The sequence below is a fragment of the Suricata suricatta genome, chromosome 9, assembly GCF_006229205.1.
Source record: "Suricata suricatta isolate VVHF042 chromosome 9, meerkat_22Aug2017_6uvM2_HiC, whole genome shotgun sequence".
NCBI classification, from domain to species: Eukaryota; Metazoa; Chordata; class Mammalia; order Carnivora; family Herpestidae; genus Suricata; species Suricata suricatta.
Genome location: NC_043708.1, coordinates 27,756,650 through 27,774,500, shown reverse-complemented (window position 1 = coordinate 27,774,500; position 17,851 = coordinate 27,756,650). Strand labels below are relative to the sequence as shown.

At 48.9% G+C, this 17,851-nt stretch overlaps 1 protein-coding gene across 2 annotated transcripts in view; it reads right to left on the bottom strand.

Moving 5' to 3' along the window:
• Positions 1 to 4,926: 4,926 nt before the first annotated feature.
• The window catches only part of ZFYVE1 (zinc finger FYVE-type containing 1), a 48,537-nt gene continuing 35,612 nt past the window's right edge, over positions 4,927 to 17,851 (bottom strand). For both annotated transcript variants that reach the window (XM_029951104.1, XM_029951105.1), the window contains exons 5-12: positions 14,525 to 14,631; positions 12,182 to 12,290; positions 11,551 to 11,648; positions 11,338 to 11,455; positions 9,616 to 9,786; positions 8,683 to 8,863; positions 7,926 to 8,039; positions 4,927 to 6,489 (exon numbers count right to left, since the gene is read on the bottom strand). In XM_029951104.1, coding sequence (XP_029806964.1) covers positions 6,257 to 6,489; positions 7,926 to 8,039; positions 8,683 to 8,863; positions 9,616 to 9,786; positions 11,338 to 11,455; positions 11,551 to 11,648; positions 12,182 to 12,290; positions 14,525 to 14,631 — 1,131 coding nt within the window. In that variant the 3' untranslated portion in view covers positions 4,927 to 6,256. The remainder of the gene's footprint in view (positions 6,490 to 7,925; positions 8,040 to 8,682; positions 8,864 to 9,615; positions 9,787 to 11,337; positions 11,456 to 11,550; positions 11,649 to 12,181; positions 12,291 to 14,524; positions 14,632 to 17,851) is intronic.

Sequence of the window (17,851 nt, the reverse complement as noted above, 5' to 3'; positions counted from 1 at the left end):
GTAAAATCGGGTACAGACAAAGCTTTAATGGCTTTGCCCTCCAGATCCACTGTGCCCTCTTCTCCCTGCTCCGTGCGTGCCCCAAGGGGCTGATCCCTCCAGACTGCACAGTGGGTTCCTTACGTCCCCTCCTGCTGGGCTGTGGGGGGCTTGGCTGTGTTCTTCCACGCATGGCCACAGCCCCTGTTGGAACTATAGCTCTCTCTAGGTTCCAGCAGCTTCTACATGTCTCTTCAGATCTACTACTAACTGCACCCCACTGTTATTAGCCCAGGAACTTCAGTTTCTCTTCGCTTACTCCCTCGAGTGTTCATTCCATCTGTTTCCTGCCAGAACCCTAGTACAATTTAATGTACAGAAAACCAAATCTGCCCCCAAAAAATTGAAAATACCAGGTTAGTCATCTGATAGATGAGCTACCTCCATCTTCTATAAAGACAAATACTTTTAGTGCCTCATATTTTATAAAGATTTCCTCCATCTTTGATCCATACAACAACACACAAAGGAGGTACAGCAGTAAAAATTATTAGCATCATTTGACAGGTGAAAAGGCCCGGGCACAGAGACGCGGACTTGCCTGCGCACACAGACCTATTCAGCGTGAACCGAATCTTGGAACCAGAAGAGTATGGCATGCTCTGTGCTGCCCATGCTCGTCCAGACACTGGCGGCACTTGTGTGTCATTGCTCATGCTGCAAGAAGTCGGGAAGGGACTTGGTGCACGTGGAAGTGTGCAGGGCTAAGCATTCATAAATGCTGGTCCTCACTGATGATACGCTACCAGCATTCAATTAGGTTTTGTCCAAGGGTCCAGGTGGCCACTGTCACTGCAGGGTCTTTGGGAGTGATTTCAGTGGCGTGCCCCTGCCCAAGAGCACGAGTAAGCATAAATGCTGAGCCATAAATCTAACATCCACTCGCACTTCTGTCCCCTCAAGTTCAAAGTTACCTAATATGCCAGTTCATCCATGGCAGGATCTACAATTGAAAACCACTGGCCCTGCTCATCTAATGCAGTTTTCCCCACAGTTCTGTACTGTTTCTGTGGAGCTGAGAGCCCGTGGGTGGCCATTCAACCCAACTCTGATCTCTCCCCAAACAGTGGGGACAACAGGACCACTCAGGAGAGTACCAGGTGAGTTCCAACATGTACAGCCCTGCCGCATATACCTTCTACTCTCCGCAACACGTTTCATAGCCAAAGCTTCCTGTTAGGCAAATACAGTTGTCAAAGAATCGTTTTCGATTTCCCTCAGTCTTTTTAAAAAGGGAGAGGGGTGGTTCTTTAAAACCTCTAAACTCAGCAAATTTGTTCTTGATCTCTGGTTAGCAGTCACTGCTAATGTATTTGGTCTAGGCTGGAGGAGAAGTGGTCAACCTTAGCTAAGAAGTATTCTGGTTGTTAACATAGTGTCCCAGAGAGGAGGACGGTACACAGTCTCAGTGAAGCAGTTTTTGCTCGCAGGTCCCCTCTTCCCAGGTGACAACCGAAAGCAAAGAATGAGCAGGTGGTGGGAGCAGCAGCACTGAGCTCTGACGAACTCCTACCTAAGTGGCTTGTTTGTGGCCTTGCAAACAGATGAGAGGACAGTACCCACGAGGGGAGCCTGGCTGCAGTCAGCTCGGGTCATGCCCAGGGGGGTAGGACGGCCCCATGCCAGACTCCGCTTTATGCAGAGCCTGCTTAAGACCCTCTAAAAAATTCTCAAGTCCCATGAGGTAAATACCCACTTCATACCCCCTCTTGCTGTGCAGCCACCTTAGAATTCAGCTGGCCCGACATGGTCTGGAGGGCACCGCCACCCTTCTTGGTGCCCCCCAAATGAGGGTCCCCAGACGTATCCTTGGAGACCAAGTTAGCACACTTAGCAGTCAGCCCTAGATCTGTCCTGGTCTAAATCTTCCACAGCAAGCATCTCTGAAAACACCAGCAGACTGAATTCCATCTCCCCTTCTTTTGGTGTCCGGTGCTGTGTCTGCCTCCCCAGGCTGCCCACTGCATGGCCACTGCTGTGGGACTGACCCTCCTGGGTCCCTGCATTGAGGCTTCTCATGCCTCAGAATAAAATGTGTGCCTTACCTCTTTACCCCATCTCCACCTCCCAGCTGGCCTCAGAACACAAATGTTTCAAGATCCACCCTCATCTAGGCCTCCAAACAAGCCATACGCCCCCTTTCCATCTGTAAAAGTCCCACTGTTACGTCTCAGAAACCTCAAGAAAGCTTAGCCTTTCCAGCACTTGCCACAATCAGGTACTCATTATGTGGAATAAACAGTTATTGCTAACCTTCTGCCTTTTAACTCTTAAAACCCTGTGAAGGAGGTGATGGTCACTTCAATATACTGAAGAAAAAACAAAAAAGTGGTTCCAGGTCTTCTAATAAATGATAGAGCCAGCATGGGTCTTGGCTCAAGTCTGAGAATCTATTAGGCTCCTTGTGCTTAAAGGAATGGGATAGTTACATTTCCCCTGGAAGTTTAAGGTCTTGGGTTCCATTTGACCGGATTTCCTTTTTTTAAAAAAAAAAATTTGAGAGAGAATCTCAAGCGGTGTGGAGCCCAGCACAGGGCTGGATCCCATGAACCATGAGATCATGACCTGAGCCAAAATCAAGAGTCAGACGCTTAACCAACTGAGGCACCAAGCCACCTGGCCTAATCTTCCCTTCCGTCCACTTTCCTCAAGACCACCCATCTCTGTGACCTCTGGACTGGTTGGCCTGTCTTTGCTCACCTCTCCTGGCTTGTTCCTCCCACCCATCTGCTTGCACTCTTGGCTTCAATTGAATAAAAGCAGCTGTAGCAAGAGCAAAAAGGGCTTTTTCTGCAGTAGCCCAAATCCAAGGAAACGCACCCAGAACTGAGGTGACATCTGGGAAATGGGAGTTTTGTAAGAGCTGGAGCCAGACCCTTAAGGGTGACTCAGGCTAGAGTTAAGGATTTAGTATGATCAGGGTAAAGCAGCAGCTGAAGCCATGGCAGTGGGCGAAGTCACTCAGTATTAACATTATAGATGGGCGGGCTCTGCCAAAGTCCCGGGAAGACATGCCATTGTCTACCAACAGCAGCTTCAAAGATGGTGCTGGTCATGGGAGCATCTCCCCAAATTACACTTCCCTAACCCCAAACACCCCCATGCCACCTGTGCTTCAGTTTTCCTAACTGACTTTCCCAGGTACAAAAGGAGAAAAAAAAAAGTTGCACCAGATGTAATTTAACACAAGGTAGAACTCAAATTCTAAAACTACCTCCATCGGTGATAAGAGTTACAGACTTCCATCATGGGTTCAATTTTCTGCCCCCTCCCTTGATGGCAGTTCTGAAATTGAAAATGCAAATGTGGCCTAAAATATTTTTTGCTGTTAATTTTTCAACAACTGGGAAGCTTAGCTTCACGGGTGCAGGCTACCTCAACTTGTTTAATCTCTAAACCACTTTCTCTGTGATTTTTAGTGACAGGGAAGTCTTCTTTACCATGAGAACCTCTGAGAACCAATGAAAATGATTAAATGTAAATGTTTAAGCCCTAATAGTAGCAGGTACCTTTTTTCTCTTAATTTTCTTAAGGTCAGTGTTTTATCTGGAAATGCAAAATAATTCACAACTCAAGGAGGAAGGAAACTGAGGGAGACTCTACATGCCAGCAGGAAGGGGTGCAGGACAGAGTGCAGACTAGGCATGGCGGGCACTAGGCCCACCTGGACTCAAACTCCAGCTTCAAGTCTCCTTAGCCAGGCGGCCCTGGGCTTCTGAACCTCTGAGCCAGTAGCTTCAGCTGTAAGTCACAAACGCCACCCCCTGCCTTCCAGCGTGGTTGTGAGAACACCAGCCAGCTACAGCTCCCAGCATAGTCCCTGGCATATAACTGGCACCTGTATATTAGAAGTGAAACCCAAAGGATGTGGAAGGGTCCCACCGGGTCCCACTGCTTTGGAGACCACTTGGTTCTCAGCCACCGTTGAAGTCTTTCACCACAGCTCTTGGAGACCAAGTCCCCAGCCATCTCCTCCACCTCGGAGCAAGTCCTTCAAACCAGAAATTTGTTTTTCCTAAGTAATCTCTATGCCCGACGTGGGGCTCAACTCACAACCCTGAGATCAAGGGTCGCATGTTCTTCCAACTGAGCCAGCCAGGTACCCAAACCGGAAATGTATTACTAGTCTTCACGCAGCCACTCCCTAACAGAGGGGAACTAATTTGTGCTATCAGATGCCAAGATAGTAGGCTCTCGCGGTGACGGCTGTGTTCTGTTTCTTCATCTGGGTGCTGCTGAGAGCCGAGTGGGATGCCCACAAGAAGGGGGAGACGGTTGAGGTCAGACATGGGAGATGAACAGAAAAGACCAGGCAGGGGAATGGAGAGGGAGGGGACAGATAAAAAGGTAGAAGACAGTTTTTCTCAGGGTTCCCCTAGAGGCTGACAGCAGCACCTAGTCTCTTCTGTGAGAGGACTCCCCGTGGACTGCGGCCCCACAGCTACAAGCGAAACCCTGAAGACAGCCACTACAGCCGGCCACCCTGCCCTGGAAAGCTCTGACGAACAGCCCAAGTACAGGACGACGGCATGGCCAGTGAGCACGTGTGGAGCCCTCACCCCCAGAGAGTTCTGTGAGCATCAGTTCTCATGCTCTGAAGGGACAGCCACAAAGGTCCCAGTTAGCAAACAGCTGGAGGAGGCCATCTGTCTAAAACCCGGCGGCAAACAGCTCATCATGACACAAACGCCTAGCATGGTCTGTGGTACCTGACTCTGCCTTTAAGTCCTCGTTACAGTAACAGGCTGAGGTATTACTGGCCAAATAGGACCACTCTAGAAACCTGCCTCTCGCTGGCTTCTGCTCTGAAAGCCACCAGCTACTTTCCTAATGACTAGAAAGAGGCAAGACTGACTGATGAAGTTAAAGGAAAGAGCACAGTCCACATTCAGCAGGAAGACTCCTTTATAACGGTGAATTTGATAATACACAGTACTAGAGTAGGGCCCGAGTCGCTGGGCCACAGGAGGCAGTAAGGGGGCAGGTCTGAGAAGGACCAACACGCTCCAGGGCTCACGTCACACTGACACTCATGCCAGGAATGACTGCCACGTACCTCTTCGCAGTTTGGCCCACCCACCAGTTCAGTTAAGAACTACGCCGCGTTTAATTCTTCGGTTTTGGCCACTGAAGAAAACCTGCCATGACGATGGGGTTTCAGCACAACAGTCTCTTTCCAGAGAGATGGAGGTCCTGGCTCTTTCTTGCTGGGAAACAAAAGTTTAACTTCTCTCGCAAGAACCAGAGAGAATGTTTTCCTTTATTATCCGTTGAAATATTTATATATATTTAAAACAACTAACAGTCCATTCGGTGCGGTTTCCCTGGAAGACTTCTCATGAGCACCCCTCCAGTATTGCTAGAAGGGTCATGTATCAGGGAACAGAATTAAGACACTTCAAAATAAGCAATAAAAATCCTAGTGCAACACTCAGAAGCAGATGGTGGGCTTGCGGGGCGAGGGGAAGGAAGCAGGTGCTCTGTGTAGGAGCAGGGCGCGGCCTCTGGTAAAGCCAAGTGGACACGGGCATCAAGAAGCAGGAGACACTGCGGGGGAAGGCCCGTCTCCGTCTGTTCTCCCCCCAGTTCTCAGGGCCGGGACCCTACCCCTCACCTTCCACCCACTCTGGCGAGCTGCACGCTAAGCTGGGCAGTCTCTGACTGAAACAGGCCTGGACCAGGAATGGGGACCCAATTCCAGAGGGCCCAGGTAGATTCCTTTCAGGCTATTCCAAGAAAGAGGTACCTGGGAAAAGGCAAGGAAAGGAGACACTTCAAAGGCTCACAGAGAAGAAGCAAAGGTGACTAGTAACACAGTGGCTCTGAACCTGGCTCTGTTCTGGAGGGTGGGCGGGGGGGGAGACTGGGGCCACGGCCACCTTATCCCTGTGCTGGGGACAGACTGGGCTGAGTCTTCCCATCCCTCAGCAGCCTGACTAGGCTATACACGGAGTTGGATTTTTCTTAACTCCAGTAAATGCAACCGATTCAGGTTCACTCCCCTTGACTTTACGCTGCTCAGTCCCCTGCCCAGAGGGGTTCACACATTAGGCTCTGGCCAGGCTCCCCCCTCCCCCCACCACAGGACAGTGGCCCTGGACTGAGTAGAGGACATAGCATAACAGGTGCCCCCGGGAGGAGGGCCTACCTCAATGAGACTTCTGTTTCTAACCCTGAGAACCTAAGGAATTGTGAAGGACTAGGAGGGGAGCTGGGGTTAAAGGTCACCGGGCTTTTTATTGCAGTTAAAGCAGACTCGGACAGGATGGTCCCAGCCTCGAGAGGGGACGGCCCGGCGGTCGTGGGAGCACTCGTCACAGAAGCCCTGCCCGCAGGCCCGACAGTGGTGCTTGGAAAGCTTGATGCTGAACTCCTTCCGGCAGCTGTGGCAGTGCAGGATCTCGTGGTCAGGCACCCAGTACGCCGGCCGGGCCGCGTCCTTCACCAGACCTGCAGGGAGCCAACAAGGATGAGGGGGGTATGCGGAACCCGCACGCCAAGTCCCACCGGGCAAGACGCAGCCTCGGACAGTCCTGCCGCGCACAAAGTCCCCTACGGTGGCCTTCGCCCTGTACCACGCAGCTCCGGATCTCAGGAGCTGGAGCCTAGGCACTGAGGCATGCATGTCCCCTGGGCTCGCAGGGGACCCCTAGAGTAAGGATAAAGCAGCCCAGACTCAGGAGCCAGGACATCCCTTCATCACGACTCCAGCTCCACGGAGCACATGTTCTCCAACAGCTGCAGGGGTAGGAGACGTTACCCAACTGCTCAGGGCCCTGCTTCCTTGTCTTCAACAACCTGCCTTCAAGAGCGGTTGTGCAGATTACAAGGAAGAAGGTGTCTAACGCCCTGACCTGGGACCCGCCAGCCAGCGAGTGCACAGCAGGCGAGCCCCGTGAGGAGCAGAAGGTGGGCTCTCTGTGCCAAGGGCAGCCTTGCCTCTCCCGAGTACCCCCTGAGAGCGGATGCAACCTGAGCTTCAAGCCTGGGCAAACCTAGTCCTACACCCTTGAGTCAAAAGTTCATCATCTACTCACCTTCGAGCACCAGTGGTGGTAAACCAGATCCAAACAATGTTCACCACCACCCAACCCAGGAGCCATTTTGCTCCTTGCAACAGGCAGAAGCAGCCCAGGCCCAGCCAACCCTGTCTAAGCCTTCCACACACCGATGTGTTTCCCCACCCCTTCCCCTCACCGTCCTAGTTACGAGTAACCCTCACATCCTGAGGTGAATAACAATCTTAAATCCTAAATGAAGAACTGGCTAGTGGGGTAGATTTAAGACAGCCACAATTCTGTTACTCCTGCCCCCTCCCTCAAGTCCAGGCAGGCTTGGTGACTACGGGAAACTACAGCAGGAGTACCAGTTTCCAGACCTAGACCTTAAGACATTGGTGGCATCTACTTTCTATCTCTTGGAATGTGAGTCCTGAGCGCCCGTGTAAAAAGTCTAACTTCCACTGGAGAAACCACGAAGAGGGGCCTAGAGAACACAGGGAGATGGGTTCTATCAAGCCCACCTTCCAGGCATCCCTGCCAAAGTACCCAGTGTGTCAGTGAGGTTAGCCCCTCAAGACAGGCTGCCACGCTGGAGCAGATGGAAACTCCAGCAATGCCACCTGACCAGAATAATAGCCACTCCTGACTCAAAGTTGTGAAACGTGATAAAACGGCAGTTGTTTGAAGCCTCTATGTGTTCAGGCAGTTTGTTACACAGCAATAAAGGTATAAAGAGATGGTCCCCAGGAAGAAACATATGCAGAAGCAAGAAAATGTAAATTTTCCATCAACTCCTTGCTGCCCAACTCAATCTAGGCCAGCAAGCCTGTGACAGGACAGCCCAGGGCACTGTGAAGCCCCTCATCCCACATCCGCTACACCCACCTAGCGGTATGTCAATGGCGGTCACCACAGCTCCTAAGGTGCTCTGCACGGCCTCGCCCACCTTCCGAGCAATCAGCGTCCCGCCCTCATCGTCGGCCTGTGCCTCGGTAACATCTGTGGACAACGAGAAAGGAAAAGCCGTCACCTCGTAGTCATTTCCCAGATGGACAACTCAGGGCAAACGCTCTGCTGCCCTGCATAGACTACAAGGGTCGGGGCTGTGGGTCAGGACAGACCCTAAAACTGAGGGACCTTTATCAGTCCTTTACCTCACTCTGGAGCTGTTTTAGAACCTTCCTTTAAGGGAAGCCAGGAAGGTTCTAGAAGCATGACCAAGAGCCTTCTCCAGGAAGACGACCCAGTCTAAGCCAAGTCTGATAAACACAGGATAAGGTTAAAACCCCCAACCCAGAACTAGCACCCCTAGGACTCTACGCTTAGAAGACCGACTAGATTAGGAATAGGGTTATGGGGCGCCTGGGTTGCTCAGTCGGTTAAGCATCAGACTTTAGCTCAGGTCATGATCTCTTGGTTTGGGAGTTTGAGCCCTGCCTCAGGCTTTCTGCTATTAGCGCAAGATCCACTTCAGATCCTCGGTCTCCCTCTCTCTCTGCCCCTCCTCGTCTTGCTCTCTCTCAAAAATAAACAATAAAAAAAAAAAAAAAAACCTAGGGTTAAGCATGTGAGGGTCCACTTCCCAGTACCCAGTCCCGAAGAGAGGGCCCTCCACCCTTGCAGCCACTGGGCCCCACGTTACCTAATTGGACATTCCTGGCTTCATAGCAGTTATCACACACCCTCACGGGCGCAGGGCCCCAGCCCCGCTCAGGCACTGGCCGGGTCTTGGATGAACAGCTGTCACAGAAGCCCTCCCCACAGGCCCGGCAGTGATGCTTGGTGTCGTTATCTTTAAAGGATGTAGCGCATTTGTTGCAGCTCTGTTCCAAGCCCAAAACAAACAGAGAGGCAGGTATTACTGGTTTCTGCTCAGCTGAGAGAAGTCAGTGAGGCCCAGGGGGAAGACCTCAGGACACGTGCAAGGGCAGGAACCCAACAGTTGTCATGCAGACAACCGAAGACCTCCAGTCACATGGAATGCACCCACTGAGGCACAGCTGTGACTATCCTTTTCTTCCAAGAAATGCCTGGAAAGGCACCTCATATCTATTTGGCTGAGGCACAGCGTTCTCGGAAAAAACTATGCTAATTCTAGCACAAAGACCACTGAGAATTCATTTTTTCCCCCCACAGCTTCTCAAAAGAGCCTTCGGGAAGTTGGTGGAGAGTGAGCTTCCTGTCACAAAGTGTTGGGGCCAAAGCTGAGGACTCCCCTGATGTGGGAATTGTAGAGATCTATGAGCCAAGCCAAATGACCTCCAAATGCCCCCTTTTCCTCCTGTGTCTGTTATCTAAGACTTCAGACTTCTATCTAACCAATAATAACTAGTCCTTGAAGGAAAGAAACTAAAACCCACCGGAAGGAGAATAATCGCAGAGTAACACAAAGGGAAATCAATGGGCAAAGAGAACACTGGCTGCCTTAATGCACCCCAGCTTTCCTAATACTCTGGGAGCTAATCTGACTGCCAGAGAAAATTTCACACCTCCCTCAGAGAATAAGCTTGGAACGGGGCGGAGCGGCACGACAGTGGGCTCCGCCAGGGACGCGGGGCATCCTGTCACACCGTACCAGGATCTGGGAGTTGGGCCTCCAGTACGCAGGGGCGATCTGGTCTGTCAGCCAGGAAGTCACAGCCTTGGTGGGCCCAAGGCTAAGCTCAGACACCGACTGAGCCATAAAGTTCATCCCATCCAAGAGGCGCTGGGCAGCATTGTTGTTGTCCTTCAGAAATCCATCAGTCTGAAATGAAAATGCAGGCTCCCATCATGCTCCAAAAAGAGTAAAACAGGAAGGAAGGAGAGGGGTCTCAGGTGAGTAGCACACTCATCACGGTCAACTCAGAACCACAAACTCCCTGGCACTGAAGAGTTGACCAAGAGTCCCTCCACCTTCTAGGCAAGACCACAGCCAATCAGTCATTACTGACTTATTCCCTTCAAGGCGACCAGAAGATGTGGTGCACAGCTCTTCAATTCAGGCCTTACCTGCCAAACAACATGTACAATCCAGGAGATTCTTAAGTAAGGATGGTACCTCCTCCAGGAAGCCCCCCACCCCCCAGGCTGGGTTTAGCCCTTCCTTTCAGTTTCTTCTAAGAATCCTATTTTCGTGTGTAAAGACAGTTATCTCTTTACGTATTTGACTCGCTATTAGACCGAACCCTCTGAAAATAATAACCGATCTTTTTCATTTTTATATTTTTAAGTGTCTGGTTCAATTTTGGGCACACAGTACTCAACCAACCTAAGTTCAAATAATGAGTGAGTGAACAAACAGAAGGGGAGGGGCCTGTATCCCCGAATCCCAAGGACCATGAGGAATGTGGCCTAAAAGTGAACTACGATATTACCACTTTCTTGGGAAATATTTACCATAGAGACAATAGCTTTCACAAGAACAGATCCAAAAACAAGACATTAGTCATAAAAGGTACAGTGAGAAAAATATACTAGTTCAAGGCCACGTTAAGTCCTTGGGACAGGATGGCCTGGCCCATTATGCCAAGAGGGTGAGCTCCAGAATTGAGACCATACTACAGGATTAAATTTCAGTGGGGCTGGAAACTGGAGAGAGGAGGAACAAAACACTAAGGAAACCTTCAGGTCTGTGAGCTGTAGGACCCAAGAAAGTTCAAGATGGCTGCAGGGAGGCCAGTCAGGCTGACCTTAGGAGCCACCCAGCAAGGGGAACACCAGCAAGTAAGATAAGTTCCTTAGAGAAGAAAACCTTTTTTTTCTACAAAGAGAAAAGGTTTTGGGTGTGTTATGATTTACTGGTAATTCCCAAGGGTGAACTGTGGTTTGATGCAGAATGAAATCATCATATCACTACCTCAAAATTGAATTCAAAAGTCAAATTAAAAATAAGGTCTAAAAACAGAGACTTTTAAATATGAAGAACAAACAGAGGGTTGCTGGAGGGGTTGTGGGAGGGAGGATGGGGGCTAAATGGGTAAGAGCCATTAAGGAATCTACTCCTGAAATCATTGTTGCACCATATGCTAATTTGGACGTAAATATAAAAATAAATTAAAAAAAATATATATATATATAAAACAGGGTCTACAGTAATCCCACTTCTTAGAATATACTGCAAGTTGTGCTTCTCCTATATATCCAAGAAGAAACGAAAATCATTGATGGTCTGGCACAAGAAAGGCTCTCTAGATCCTGCCTTCCTAAACCACCAATACATCAAAACACATGGTTAACCTGAATTCTAAACAAGCTCCATGTTTTCACACGCGTGAAAAATGGAACGATACAGGAAGAAAAATAGAACAGCTCTTACTCCGGGCCACACATGCACAATCTCGGTCCGTACCACCGTATCCACAGGATCCTGGTTCCCAAACCAGTACTGCCGGCTGCGGTAGACCACGCCACAGTTAGGACACTCGATCACATACCTACAAGGAAGGCAGACGGGCACTGTTACCCAGCCAGGAACCTGGCAGAGAACACACCAACAGCCCTCAGCTACATCGCTGTCATTTAAACTCACCCAGACCAGGCGTATTTTGCGAGGCCCATCCAGGGGGAGTCGGTGGAAGCGGATGTCTTGGGCACTACGCTGACCTCCTTGCCTCTCTCATAGCAGGCCTGCAACATGGAGCACTTTGCCAGCTTCCCCATACACCAGACCCCCTGGCAGCTTTATGTCCCTGTCCAGTCCCCTCCCGACAAGCCATACCAACTGAGCGTTCAGAGACCAGGAGTTCAGCACATCAGAGGAAGGATCATTGCTCTAAAAAAGCCAGTGCCCTGAACAGTCATGGACTGAGTGTGTACCAATCCCAGGCCCCAAAATGGAGCTGCAGTTTTATACCCATCACAGAGACAGTCCCTTCAACTGGGTTTCTGCAGGGCACTCTTGCTCTGGAGAAGAATGAACAGTCAATGGATAGGACCCTGGCTTATAAGCCCCACAGAAGAGACGGGAAAATCTGCTGAAAAGTCAATAAATTAACCAACAGGCCCCAACAACTAAGGCATCTGAGTGCTTTTGCTTAGAGCTGGAAAGAAGTTCCAGAGATATATTCGGTTAGAGTATCAAATTCTTTGCGGTGCAGCAAAGGGTGGCCCCAACCCAGTCCTTCTCAAAAGCCGGGCAGGGAGAAGCTCAGAGCACTCACCTTGCAGGTATAAACTCGGTTGTCATACTGGTGGGAGTATCTGCAGCGGCTCTTGGCTTCGTGAGGGACGCCTTCTTTCCCGTGGTTCATGCTGTTCTTACATCCGGCCCTGAGTGAAGCCCAAAAGCGGACAGTAAGGCGGCTAAAGAAGCCCTTGCCACTTATGCAGAGAGCCGGACCCTGAGCCGGACCCAGGGCCGAAACCAGGCCTTGGTTACAAACTGCGCCCTGAGTACTGAGCACAGAGAGCGCAGCGTGGGTCTCCGAAATCCATGTGCCTCTCTTGTTCCTGAATCCACAGCGTTCAATGGCACTACTGCCCTTGTATGAGAAGGAAGAACCTCTTCCTGGAAAAACCACCTGGTCCCACAGCAGGAGCGGGGAGCCTGAACACCACCCTGACAGGAAATAAAACCTGAATGGCTCTCAGCAGACCCCCAAATCCAAAAAGCACGAAATGGGAAGTTGAACCAGAACAGGTTTGTGACTGCCAAAATGCAAAACAAAAACCAACCTCCAAAATTTGGCAATACAGTAAGAGGAGGCTTAAGCTGAACGAGAAAACCTTCCAAATGAACAGTGAGCTCTACCACCCTGACAAGGCAAAAATGAGATCAGGACTTTAGAGTTTCACTAGAACAGACAGGAAAGTTCTGGAAACCCTGGTGAGGCTGTTAGAATGGAAAAGTGATGATCCAACAGAGACTAAGCCCCTCATGCTGGGCTAGGAGGTAAACAGGAAAGTAAGTCATCCTGGCAACGACCATCCCTCTTTCCTCACCAAAATAATCCTTCATTCTCTGAGCCCAGACTGTGTAATCTAAGAGCCAAATCCTTGTTACAAATTCAGAGCCAAGGCAGTGGTGGTTCACTGCCCAGCAGGTACAGTCAACAGGGTTTGATGCCAAAAAAACATTCACGATAAAAGGCTCAGGGCTCCTCCTCTAAATGGATAAATCTGGAGAATGTGGGCCAGAGGTCCCAATGTGAGCAAAGATAATTTAATTCAATGGTAAAGAGGGGGGTGGGGGGGAATGGTCTATAGGACCAGGAGACTGCATGCACTGAAATCCCCAGAGCTCCATCCCGACAAGTCACCGGACTGTGATTTAATAGCCATCAACAGCTCAAAGTAATCCACTGATCCTCAAAGTGTGGCCCCCATCAGCATTACCTGGACACTTATCAGAAATGCAAACCCTCAGGCCCTATGTCAGGCCAACTGAATCAGAACCTGGGGAAGAAAGGCCCAACAATATTTTAACATGTTCTTCTCATTTTTCTGATGCATGCTAAAAATGTGAGAATCACAGCCTAAAGCCCCTGTGACAAAGTGTGGTCAACAGACTGGCATCACCCGGGGGCTTGTTAGAAATGCACAATCTTGGGGCGCCTGGTGGCTCAGTCAGTTAAGCATCTGACTTCGGCTCAGGTCATGATCTCACAGCTTGTGAGTTCGAGCCCCACATCATGATCTCACAGCTTGTGAGTTCGAGCCCCACATCAGGCTCTGTGCTGACAGAGCCTGGAGCTGCTTCACATTCTGTCTCCCTCTCTCTCTGCCCCCCCCCCCCCCCCCCCCCCCCCCCCCCCCCCCCCCCCCCCCCCCCGCTTACACTCTGTCTCTCTCCAACAATAAATAAACGATTTTTAAAAATTAAAAAAAAAAGAAATGCACAATCTTAAAAGCAGAACTCTGGTTCAGAATCTGCATTTAGCAAACTGCCGAGATGATAAACACACAGATTATAAAGTCTGAGAAGCACTGTCCTAATTCAGTGTTCTCAACTCAACATATTAGAACCATCTGAGGGCCCTTTTTAAATGCACCGATGTGAGGGCCCCACCCCAGATCCGTTAAGTGAGAATCTTTGGAAGGGAGGCCCAGGCCTTGATAATCCCCGGATCCCTGGATAATTCTAATGTGCTCTGAGTTTGCTGAGTGAAAGGAATCGACCAGGACTGACACCTACACCACAGAGCTTTTTACACCAGCGACCAAATATCAGTGAAGTAAGTTTAATGACTACAGTGAAAAGCCTTGGTAGGAGAAACACAGAAAAACAAAAGCAACTGAAGTTTTCTGTAGTAAAAACTGCCCAAACCAGAAGCCAGCCTATTTCTCATCTAAACCAGGTGGGAATCTTAAGAGGATTCTTCATAACCGTGTACCTTACAACCTTAAAGTGAGGTCCCCCGACTACCAGGATCACCTGGGAACTTGGAAATGTACCTTCTCAGACGCCAGCTCATCCTTAATTCAGAGTCTGTGACTTAACCAGCCCCCAGGTGATCTGCACGCACACTCAAGTCTCTTTTCCCAAAATGGCTAGTCTCACTTACCCACAGCTGAGGCACAAGGAGGAGCAGGTGAAGTATTCATCTGGAAAAAAGGAGCTGTGCGCCATCTGGTCATCGGGGATCTCACCGCTGAAGCGGTCACTCAGTGCCTGCCAAGGAGGGAAGGCGACACATGAAGTCACTTGACCAAGAGCCCGTGCGATGGCCCTTCAACTACCTGCCTTTCTAAGTTCCCCTCATTGCTGGCTTCTTTCTCCCCAGGCTCCCTGGCCAGGAGAGGCAACCCAAGGACTTCTGCTCCTCACCCTTGACCTTCTTGGCCCAACCGGCCCCAATCCTCACGACAGGAAACCTCAGGAAGAACCAGCTCATTTCCCAAGAGGTCAGAAGGAAGCCTACAAAGTTACTGTGCTCTCCTGATTACCTTGAAAGTTATAAACACCTCACACTCAGACTTTCATTCAAAACCACCACAGACACTGACTAACGCCCATTTCATCTTTTGAAACAGGAACGAAGGAAAGGAGCCCTGGGAAGAGGGCTCGCCTTAAAGTCAAAGAGAGGCCGAGCCTAGTGGTGAGGTGGGAGTTCCCTGGACATCTGCCCCAGTTCTAACCACAGGCGCTCTTTTACCACTAGGCCACAGAACTCTGTGTCGAAAAAAAAGTCATTAGGCAAAAAACAAGAATACAGTGCTTGGCAGTCTTTTATCAACTACAGTAACCTAAAAGATAGAAAATGGCCAAAATTAATGCCAAGAAAGGTAACAGATTTGCAAAACAAAACCTGAAAATTTTATGTCGAAAGGTAGCTTTCATTTCTAGTCCTGTTTTCACGTGCTACTTTATACTGAAAGTATTTTTCAGGTTAATTTCTTCCTGCCAGGCCCTTACTCATATGCAGTGGGGAAAAATTATATAAGTTAAATAGAAATGGGCTTTTCAGGCTTTAATAATACTATGTTTTTAAAGAGCCTAAATGTCCATCACCTGATGAGTGGATCAAGAAGATGTGGTATATATACAATGGAGTATTACATGGCAATGAAGAAGAATGAAATCTGGCCATTTGTAGCAAAGTGGATGGACCTTGAGGGTGTCATGCTAAGCAAAATAAGTCAGGCGGAGAAGGACAGATACCATATGTTTGCACTCATAGGTCTAACAGGAGAAACCTAACAGAGGACCATAGGGAGGGGAAGGGGGAAGAGCTGGGGAGAGTGAGGGACAAAAATCATGAGAGACTATGGAATACTGAAAACGAACCGAGGACTGAAGGGGGAGGGGGTGGGGGGGAAGGGAGTAATGGTCATGGAGGGGGGGCACTTGTGGGGAGAAGCACTGGGTGTTATATGGAAATCAATTTGACAATAAACTATTATAAATTTTTTAAAATTTTTTAAAAAGAAAAAAAAGAAAAACTGTTTTTTTAAATTTTTTTTAATGTTTTATTTATTTTTGATACAGAGAGACAGAACATGAGAGGGGGAGGGGCAGAGAGAGAAGGAGACACAGATCCGGAAACAGGCTCCAGGCTCTGAGCTAGCCCTCAGCACAGAGCCCGATGCGGGGCTCGAACCCATGAACGTGAGATCTGACCTGGGCCGAAGTTGGCGGCTCAACCACTGAGCCACCCAGGTGCCCTTCATTATTTTTTTAAGTTTATTTATTTTTATGAGAGAGCACAAGCAGGGGACAGGCAGAGAGAGAGAATCCAACCAAGCTCCAGGCTCCCAGCTGTCAGCTCAGAGCCCAACTCAGGATGCAAACCCACAAACCCTGAGATCATGACCTGAGCCAAAGTCAACTGCTTAACTGACTGAGCCACCCAGGCACCCAAACTTTAAAAATCATTATGTGCATGCGATTCCAGGCTTCTAAGTTTCAATCTCCCAGGCTGAGGCAGCCATGCACTATTAGGGGGAAGAGAAACAGGCCTAAAACAGAAAGACAAGCTATTTCCCTTAGTAAAAAAGGCAAAAGAAAATTTAAGATGAGATTTGGGAAAAGAGCAGATTGACTTTAAACTAAGGTTCTCAAGCTCTGAAGGGAATTTCACTTAAATGAGAACTTACTTGTTCAAGCTCCTTTTTCTTTTCTCAGTGAGGTCTTAGTATCCTGAATTCCAAATCCAAGGGTTTATAAAGAAACGTGACATCAGTGTTGAGCCGGGCCAGGTGTGAGACCGTAATGGCAAGGAACGTGTCAAAGCGAGGGTACACAGCTCACCTAAGCACGTTCATATCCGGCTCTGCGAGGATAAGGCACAGGCCCTTAAAACACCACCTGCCCGCAATGGCCCACTAAGTGGCAATCCTTGACTCAGACCAACAGAAAAGGTCTGACAAATAATACACGTAAGTCCTGTCCTCTTGGGGGTACTTTGTGAGGACTAACTTAGGGAAAATGCTAAACTTTTGAGAGAGAGAATATAAACAAACATAGGAAGATTAAGGAGAATAAATGAGAATCCAAAGTAGAATCACTCACTGGCCTACACTGCCCTATTCTGCCCCACTTCTAAATGACCCATCCTTCCAGGAGTTTTTGGTCTCGCGCCTTTCCCAACTACTGCTGGCTTAGGCTGGCCGGCCGCCATAACCTCTTATGACATCAGAAAGTGAAGAACCCCTAGGTTAACCAGCCTCCTCACTTCAGACGCTCATCACCTGTCTCACCTCCTTCACAAGTCACTCAAGAGCTGGTATTAGTAGTGAATCAGAGCTTAACAAGCTTCAGGACTGACATCAATCAACAGTAGAGGACTGTAACAGCAGAACTGTTAAAAACAGATCTGATGTCAGAGCGTTTTAGATACAAGGGTAAAGAGAAGCTATCGTCCTTTCTTCCCAGTGCGGACACTGCCACCTAATCCATACACTTTGTCCTTCAGAACTTCCAAACCTCACATCATTCCAGGTTTTCTTGGGCTTTCCTCCTGAGGTCCCCAAGCTGTTAGAGAAAGGCAGGGAAGGACCTCTCCTGAGAAAGCTAGTGGGAGCACTTGAGACAACTCTAGAAAAGGCTGCCTGGAGACCAGCCAATCTTGAACTTTAGTTGCCTTGGCAACAGCATGGCCCTTTCTATTGAACCTGTAAGGTTAGTCCCAGTCATGGAGGTCTAGCAGTGAATTTTCTTTTTTTTTTTTAATTTTATTTATTTATTTTTTTTCTTTATAAAGTTTCATATTTTTTTAACATATGCAATTATTTTCCATCATTTACAATACAGTAGTTGCAATGACACTCCAAACAGAAAAGCAAAGTAAAAAATCAAAACACCAACTTCTGTTTCATGTAATTAGACTTATACAGAAATTAGAAGGTTAAGTAACAACTAGTTAATCACCTAATTTCACAGCTATCTGAAG